The sequence below is a fragment of the Thermoascus crustaceus genome (assembly GCF_041956765.1).
Source record: "Thermoascus crustaceus strain CBS 181.67 unplaced genomic scaffold VTN00scaffold_3, whole genome shotgun sequence".
In the NCBI taxonomy this organism is placed as follows: Eukaryota; Fungi; Ascomycota; class Eurotiomycetes; order Eurotiales; family Thermoascaceae; genus Thermoascus; species Thermoascus crustaceus.
The window spans coordinates 1,603,824-1,612,284 of NW_027192529.1; the positions used below are offsets into that span (position 1 = coordinate 1,603,824).

Consider the following 8,461-nt stretch of genomic DNA (forward strand, 5'->3'; position numbering starts at 1 on the left):
TTCCGTGTAGGACATTTCTCCTGTTAGTATACTCTCCAATCTTCATATGGAGTACAATTCCCGTAAATTGAGCAGCCTACATTGCACCTTTAGGTATGTACCTACATTTGGTCTGCAATAGCAAAACATATCGATTTATTCTCATCAAGTCATAGCTTCGGTCCTGGAGGTCTATTGGTGCCGTCCTTGGTATTGCTATCACCATCGCTTTTCGGATGGAGCTTGATATCGTCGAAGGGAACTTTTAGGAATTCCCACATATAGTGGAAGTTGTCGTGAGTGGGAGGCGAGAATTAGCTTTCTCTTCTCCTTCATGCTCCTTCTTCAAATGGGAAAGACAAAGGGGCCTATCGATCACTCCCAAAAAAATCGTCCCCTCCCCGTCCCCATTGACGACCCAAAACCAGGAGCCCCGAACGCGCCTCTTTCCAGCGCCTCCTTTGTTCTCTCGAGAGGGCATCTTTCCACCGCTTCCCGTTGGCGGCCGCCAGGATCGTTTGCACTTCGGATGGCGAGAAGTGCGCGTCCTCGGAGAGCAGTTGGCCAGAATCTCGGGCTTCGAGATGTCCCGGTGCTTGTAGAACAGGTGCTGCCAGAGAAGGAGGAAGGTCGTTTCGAAGCGTTCGCGGTCGTAAGTCGCTTTGATGTAGGTCATGGCGCGTTGAGACTGGTTAGGTTAACAGGTGTTCATGTGTGGATTTCCTTAATGGGGTGCAATATAGTAGAGGTGATGACGGTGGTATAAGGCGTATATAGGATGTTTCATATTCAAAAGTGGATCGTTGCCAGTTATAAGGTGGTAACGCAAAAAGAAGCTCACCAGGATGGGTCTCGGACTTAAGATAGACAAGCAAGAAATGGTTTAGAGACAGGATCACGTACCAACAACGACAAGATAGGAAGAAAGCAGGCAGGCGCAGTAAAATCAGGCACACCGAAATACCTAGTGGCTCGCCTTCTATCATATTCGCTGTACTTGGCTTTTGCGGGAAGTGTCCATGGAGGAGTGTTTCCTGTGCAAGAAGAAATATAATATATCAATTAATGAAGACTTCACAACGGTCTCGAGAGAAGAATGTGTAGAAAGAGAATATGAGACTTGACATGTACATACCTAAGCCTACGTTTATGCCGCCCAGGAAGACCGGAATGATCCTGGAAACGGGGGACGTTAGCGAGAAGATAAGTAAATATAAAAATATGCATTGTTAAAAAATATTTGTGTGTTCATTCACAATATAGGCAGGTAGTCCATACTCTATCTCGATACCGTGTTAGCAAGCACAGCTCGGTGCTTCCGCAGATGCAGCAGCACAAAGTACGAATAGGGAGAGACTACACACCGTCAAGTCAGTCATTAGTTCTAAGCTAATTCGATTTTAATTTGATGACGGAGAATAGATATGGAAACACATAGGAAGCTAGGTGAGTCGGAGTGCTCACCAGCTTGAGCTCCTCCAGACCATTGCTCAGGCGTTTGTGATGACTTAACCGCAGTCGAGATAGGCATTGATTACCCCACCCATATTTCAAGGAAATAATGACGTGATCGGAGGATAACCGACGTATTATTATCTTCTTTCGAGCAGTTTACTATGAAGAAATTATCTCACATTGATCAATTGCGACAGAGCCCATCTCCATGAAGCTGACAGTGGCTCGTGAAAGCTGGGGATTGTTACTAAATGCGGAGACGCGGCCGAGGTTGATCACTCATCAAAAAATCGCAACATGCCGAACCGAACGGTTCGGTCTCCACATCCCTAATCGATACTAATCTGGAGACGAGACCGTGCACATATGTGTCTGGGACAATGTTAATTTCGTGTCTGAGCATGGAGTATTTATATACTGCAACGGTTTTCCATCGACAGTAGAACTGAACGTGAATCGAGACGCTGAATCTTCGGTGGACGTTACAAGACGCGGGGAAGAAACGGTGTTTAGATTAATCTAAACATAGCGAAATCAACCCCAGAGTTTATTGCGGTTAATATCTTTTATAATTGGAGCAAATTATCTTGCAATCTAGCTGATTATTGTGCAAAATGGCTTCTGGAAAGCCCGTTGCGGTCGTCATTGGCGCTTCCCGTGGCATTGGCAGGCAGGTCGCCATCGACCTGGCAAAGAATGGCTACTCAGGTATGTATAAGTGAACAATTTCGTTAGTTCATTTCAACATGATAATGGCTAAAGACACGACCCAGTTGTCGTGGCCGCCAAAACCACATCCGATGCGACCAAAACCCATCCCTTCCCACCAGACCCCAACTCGCCCCGATCGACCATCAACACCGTTGAGCGTGAGATCCGGGAACTCTACAATGGCACCGCGACCGCTATCCCCGTCGACACGCGTGACGTCGACCAGATCAACGCCCTCGTGCAAAAGACCGTTGAGATCTACGGCCGCCTCGACGTCCTGATCTACAACTCGGGCGCGATCTGGTGGGCGTCTGTCGAGGATACGCCCGTGAAGCGGTTCCAGCTTATGCAGAGGATTAACCCCGAGGGATTGTATGCGAGCGTGCAGGCTGCGTTGCCGTATTTTGCGAAGAATGGGTGGAGGGGAAGGATTGTGGTGGTGTCGCCGCCGATTTATTCGAGGTTCTTCAGGGGGAAGACGGCGTATGCGATGGGTAGGGTTCTTCCTCTTTCTATTAACCTTCTATTTGTCATTAATGGAATGTCTACAACAGGAAAGGTCGGTATGAGCGTCTTGACCAAGGGTTTGGCAATGGACTTTGTCAGGCAGGGACGGAAGGAGATGGCTATAACGAGTATCTGGCCTGCATCGGTAAGGTTTTTTTTTATTTGCTTGAGCTCTATAAATGTCTTTCTTCTTGCTAAGAGTGATCAAAACAGGCAATCGAATCAGCAGCAACAGAACGCACCACGGCCGCGGGTCCCTCCACCAAGAAGGACCTGAGGAAACCGGTACGGATCTGCCAGCCACTCCACATAAGTCAATCCAGGCATTTTCGATTACTGACATAGACTGGGTGATACAGACCATCTTCTCAGATGCCATCCTAGCGATGCTCAGAGCTCCCGCCGAATCCGTGAACGGTCTCCTGGACCTAGACGAGGATTTCCTCCGCAACCGATGTGGTGTCACTGATTTCTCCAAATATTCTGTCGTCCCTGGATCTATGCCCCGGAGGATCATGCCTACCCAGTTCCCTGTCTTGGAGGTTGCGGAGCAAGACGACGAGGGACAGAAGATGGATAGTACGAAGTTGCTGAAGGCGAGGATGTGATTAATGAATGACTGTCTATAGTTCAACCTCGGGGATATAAAACGAAGTCGAACAGTTAGATATAAAAGTGAGTATATTGCGAGTATGTCTTGTCATTATATATATCAATCTCTTTGTATTGAAATGTGCAGGGGATATGTGGGCATTGATGTAACCCTCTCACGAGAGGCATCAATTCCTATATGGACAGGACACATGGAAAGAAAATGACAACCTTGCAACCCGCCTCAGATTTATCCAGAACTGTAATTCCGTCGTCTATGCGCTTCTGCCCTGCATTTGTGCCAAAAATGTTTCGCTATTGCAATTGCAGCCCTCGCCCAAACGGCGAGAACCTGTTCAACAATTCAATTCTAGCTCTGGGCTCCTGATTCTCCATCAACAACCTCGCCGTAAGGGCTCGGTAATCAGGAATATCAGGATTAGCTCCTGCCTTCAACAGCAGATCAACGATAGGCGTAAACCTTCTTAAAGCCGCATGCACGTGACGTACTTCATATATTTTCCTCTCTTTGAAGGTTCGGGATAGCCCATTGCGACTGCCCCTTCTGAGGCCCAGAAAAGGCCTGCCCTGCATGTCGATTTCCCAGATTAGCTTCTATAGAGATTTAATAGATGGGGAAAACGCACGAGATACCACAAGCCACTGATCCCAGCAAGACAAACCAGACATTGCCCTGTATTTCAACGTCAGAATTAAAGAGCTGGTCATCCCTGGTCTGTCGTATCACTCACAAAGCGACTATTCGTGTACAGCCCCGCGCTGAAGTATCAAAATCGCCATCAGCTACATGTCTAGCTGTAGCGTAATAGACCGCTGTGAACTGGTACACCATACGAGTATACTGGATATCCAACAGCGCCAAGGAACAAAGTCCAGGCGAGGCCAATGCGAATGGAAATAGGTCCTCCGAATAGTCACAGAAAGCCCACTGCAATTTTTGTCAGCGCATTCACAGAACAATCACCAAGGACAACTGTCTCTCAATACGAGATTTTGTCCAGAAGTTGACTACTTACTCAGATCAAAGACAAGCGCATTGCGGCATTGACAAGAAAAGGCTTCTGGGCACCACCTGCTCCAAGTGCGTTCATGGCATTCCACAAACCGGGAGCCACGAAGCCAACACCACCAATGACGAAGGCGTTGAAGAAAGTCGTGCGATACCATTTCCGCGGCTCCTTGGGCGCCGGAGCATCAACCTCGATGACGGACATTTTGTTTTTCTATTCGGGAAAGCGCCCAGAGGAAGGTCCCAGGCACTTTGACGAACGTACTCGGCCATCCTGCGCTGCATTTGTACCTAGTATTATATTTCTACCGTTCGCTATGTACCTCTTGTGAATTTTTGGTAGACATCATTCCTTGAGACGATTGCGAATTCTTGGCGACGGCTGTCACTGTAACTGCAGAACATGAAAGGCCTCGTGGCTCGGAAGCTAGATCTGACCTTTCCCCATCTGTCTGGCGGTCCCTTTCTGCAACCACATTTAACGCGGTCGAGGCCTTGACTTTCCGCGGGGTATGGAGTATCGCCATACTCCATATAGCAGCTGGTAGAGAATCCTTATTGGAACTGTATTAGCATTGGGCACAGTCCCTGAATTGGAAGCAAACTCACCACGGAATACATCATGCCAACCCATTATCTCGGGACTCCCGTGGTGGATGATATAATCGGTGGTGTTGTATCGAATCCCGCGGCGACTGAAGACTATATCCAGATTAGGCAGGAATACCGGCTCAAGCCGAACAATTGGCTAGCCCTAATCCGGTATAGTCTATACCGGCCCGGCCCGTGTCAGGTGCCGGCATGCGCCTCCGAGTCCGTCTACAAACTGTACAACACAACAAAGGATAACATTAGCCGGCTTCATTTTCCTCTTATTGAGGAACACCAGATGAGAAATAGCTGTTGGCTGCTCTGTTGGTCTACTATCAGTGCTGACCTTCTGCTTATAGGCTAGCAGGAAGGGGCTAAAGCCATCAACCTAGTTGATTTCAACAATTTAAATAGGTAGGTATCGCCAGCACCTGCAACTTCTCAGTCTCTTCTACCTACCTAAACATAGCCCGTGATGCTTAATTACTAATAGCAGTTCTGTTACAGTTGCAGAAGCGTTAATACTATGTGGAATCAAATTGCAGGAGTCTGACAGACGCCGTGATCCTTGGATGTCTTTGATGTTTGGCCCTGAGACTACTAACCTGGTAGCCGCACGGGGAACGATTAATACTCGGCCCCGCTACACTTTATACCAGGTATCTATTTGTGACAGAGATGTCTGATTTCGAAGAAACAGGATCGGGCCAGCGATACGTTCAATGCATCTGTTGAGTTCATCGTCCTCCACCTACGCTATTCAAGCCGCCACGGGTCCAAATCCGAAGGCACTTCGAGCACTGCTCGGTGAAGGATTTAGTGAGTTCATTCAGAAAAACTTTATTCCTATTCATTTCTTTGCCATTGGTATAAAAATTTGGATTAGCATAAGAAGTCACTGCAGTCGTATAATAAAGGGAAAAAAAGAGACCGATGTATTGATATCTGGACAGAGTAAGCAAAATTGGCATTGTCCGGAAAACCATCAAATCCTCATTCCCCTCAGTCCGTCTCATCCAAGAACTCCTGAACCACTTCCAACCCTTCTTTCGCCGCAGGATACTTCTCCACCGGAAGCCCTGTAAAGCAGTGCGCGCCACCCGGCACGACTCTCAGAATTCCCTCCGCCCCAGCCTGCTGCCATCGTACGCACATCATCACACTGTCATCCATCAACACGTCCGCCGTACCGGCTAGGAACAGCGCCTTGGGCAGCCGACCCCGAAACTCCTCCAGGTCCGCGTAGAAAGGCGCCACCTCGGGGCTATACAGATGTAACGCCTCCGCACCGTTGTTGCTCCCGGCCGGGAGGTAGCATGAGAGCAAGTCCTTCCAGAACGATTGGCTGAGAAGCGAAACACCCTTTTTCGTCGTTCCCGACGGCACCACGCCGTGGGAGAAACCCCCAAAGAGCAAGACGAGGCCAGCCAGTGAAAGTGCCGGAAACGTACGCAGGAGATGGAGTGCCGTGAGGACGGAGAGGTTTGCGCCTACGGACTGTATTGCATGAACGAAGTGCGGTCAGTTAAGTCGGGTCAGCGTCCTCGGGAGAGTTTCCGAACAATGGTCGATCATTTAGTAATCTATCGCAGGAGACAAATAAATAAATACGTACGTCACCGCCAATCATCTTGAGCTCAGCCCCGTATTCATCCTTGCCCTTCCTCACCAGATGCTCGCTGACGTCGTAGCAATCCTGCGGTCCGGCAGGGAAGGGATGCTCCGGCGCCAGACGGTACCCGACCGAGACGACCGCATACGACTTTGCGTTGGCGTAGAGCTGCAGCAGCGTGTCCGATCTGAGACCAGCATTATTAGTTGAGAGAGAATCAAACATTGCATGCATGTATGTAAAAACTGACACCTTTTCACTTCCCAAAACATATCCTCCACCATGAATATGGAGGAAAACCCCCTCCACAGCGGTACCTTCTCCTTCAGGGAAAAATAGACGACAGGGAATATCTCGTCCTGGCTCGCGCGACGGAATGGTTATGCTCTTCGCCTGCGGCAGGATCGCGCTTCGGGGCATAGCTATCTCGCCTCTCATGGCTTGTGCGCGGTAGTCCCCAACTCTGGTCTGTTGAAACCCCCAATCATGCTTGGTTAGGAACAAGAAGAGAATAACAATGATTATGAAAGAAAGCACATTGGGGTTAGTTCAATTGATGTTCTCTACTCACGGGTGAGAATGCCGGATAGGACTCATTGAGGGCGCTCAATTCGTCGTTGAAGAGCTGGGTCTCCTTGCTGATTGCTGTCGGGGCAAACTTGGTAGCGTCTAGAACAAGGTCGGATTTCATGGTTGCCTGCTCATCTATTTGATTTTCTCACTGGTCTACCCTTGTAGCACGTAATGAGTATGTGCAGTATTTCCTAGAACCGTTTAGGTACAGTCCGGTACGGCAATCAGCAACTGGTACCTATATACGTGGCTACTCTGTTGAACAATGACTTAACGGTGCTGGGGGAAGTAGGTATTGCGATAGTCTCCGCTCTCGGAGGGAACTCGGGATATCAATTGCTAAGCATGCCCCGTGGAAAAGTGGGTAACGATGGTTTAAAAGGAAGTGGAGAAATGTGGAGATAAGATGATGGAAAGAAAGGACTTGGCGCTTAGAAAAGGACAATTAAATGCGAAAGGTGGAACCGATGTAGCGAGAGATTATGAAGCTGCAAGTCTTAAGTAGAAAAGAGCTGTAAGATCTCTCCTTGAAGGAGTTTGGACGTTTGATAACTATGGAGCTATGAGGAGTTATCAGGAACCCCACTTTTTGTCATGATGCACCACATGTACCCTGAAATATGGATTCAAAATACTATAAATATTCTCCTTGGCGATATAAATACCATTTCACCAGGGAGGTCAGTGCTTTAAAGTGTCCAAAGGCTCTCCACAATTAGCCAATATGACTGTGCTATCAAAGTTACCGTAATCAGAAAAATCATTGGGAAAATTTCCCACTTAGGTTTTCTAAACTTTAGTTGCCAGCATAGTAGTAGGCGTGTTGTACTCCAAGGTGATAGTAAAGATTGCTGTCAGGGATAGAGAAATTCTGGTGTGTCTGTATAAACTGCACGCTAGAGTTCTGGTCTGCATAAAGCCCCCGGTGCAGTAAGGAAAGGTACGTTCACCTACCGCAGCCATGACACTTCACTCGTCGGGAGGACAGAGCTGAATGCCTAACTCCCGTTGTCGGAGAGCGAAGAGACAGACAATCACCGCGTGAAGGACAAAACCGGCAGAGGACAGCATCGCGGTGTTGAGGCTGGGAGTAATGCCGAGTGACCCCTCTTCCGGAATCAACATTCCGAATCTAAATAGCAGTACGGAGTACCACTCAATAAACTCAGAGCACCGACCAGAGATGTGTGGTTCTGAGAGCTCCCCACCACGATCTGCAATCAAAGCACCGTTAATATCAAGGTCCGAGCCGAGGTTATGCTGCGAACACGTACCTGTACGGATTCCGGATGGAGTTGTGCGTCAAGGTGGGAGTTGCGTGAGTCATGTCTAGCAGACTCGATTCTGCTCTACAGAAGCTTTGCAAATGAACGGAAAGAACCTAATACTGACATGGCGAAATCAAGAGGGAC

At 48.4% G+C, this 8,461-nt stretch overlaps 5 protein-coding genes across 5 annotated transcripts; 1 reads left to right on the forward strand and 4 right to left on the reverse strand.

Annotated features, from left to right (window-relative positions):
• Positions 1–244: 244 nt before the first annotated feature.
• On the reverse strand, positions 245–1,466 carry VTN00DRAFT_5765 (uncharacterized protein; the record flags this gene model as incomplete). The annotated part of the gene is made up of 4 exons (XM_069432331.1): positions 245–667; positions 883–1,013; positions 1,115–1,155; positions 1,444–1,466. The coding sequence occupies 4 exons, from the start codon at positions 1,464–1,466 to the stop codon at positions 245–247; spliced, it is 618 nt and encodes a 205-aa protein (XP_069288202.1).
• Positions 1,467–2,048: 582 nt separating this feature from the next.
• VTN00DRAFT_5766 (uncharacterized protein) lies at positions 2,049–3,260 on the forward strand (the record flags this gene model as incomplete). The annotated part of the gene is made up of 5 exons (XM_069432332.1): positions 2,049–2,142; positions 2,208–2,639; positions 2,700–2,797; positions 2,866–2,937; positions 3,012–3,260. 5 exons carry the CDS (start codon positions 2,049–2,051, stop codon positions 3,258–3,260), a joined length of 945 nt encoding a protein of 314 aa, XP_069288203.1.
• A 731-nt stretch (positions 3,261–3,991) lies between these two features.
• On the reverse strand, positions 3,992–4,478 carry VTN00DRAFT_5767 (uncharacterized protein; the record flags this gene model as incomplete). The annotated part of the gene is made up of 2 exons (XM_069432333.1): positions 3,992–4,192; positions 4,314–4,478. The coding sequence occupies 2 exons, from the start codon at positions 4,476–4,478 to the stop codon at positions 3,992–3,994; spliced, it is 366 nt and encodes a 121-aa protein (XP_069288204.1).
• Positions 4,479–5,866: 1,388 nt separating this feature from the next.
• On the reverse strand, positions 5,867–7,167 carry VTN00DRAFT_5768 (uncharacterized protein; the record flags this gene model as incomplete). The annotated part of the gene is made up of 4 exons (XM_069432334.1): positions 5,867–6,361; positions 6,480–6,663; positions 6,727–6,944; positions 7,048–7,167. 4 exons carry the CDS (start codon positions 7,165–7,167, stop codon positions 5,867–5,869), a joined length of 1,017 nt encoding a protein of 338 aa, XP_069288205.1.
• Positions 7,168–8,018: 851 nt separating this feature from the next.
• On the reverse strand, positions 8,019–8,376 carry VTN00DRAFT_5769 (uncharacterized protein; the record flags this gene model as incomplete). The annotated part of the gene is made up of 2 exons (XM_069432335.1): positions 8,019–8,181; positions 8,324–8,376. The coding sequence occupies 2 exons, from the start codon at positions 8,374–8,376 to the stop codon at positions 8,019–8,021; spliced, it is 216 nt and encodes a 71-aa protein (XP_069288206.1).
• Between the last annotated feature and the right edge of the window lie 85 nt (positions 8,377–8,461).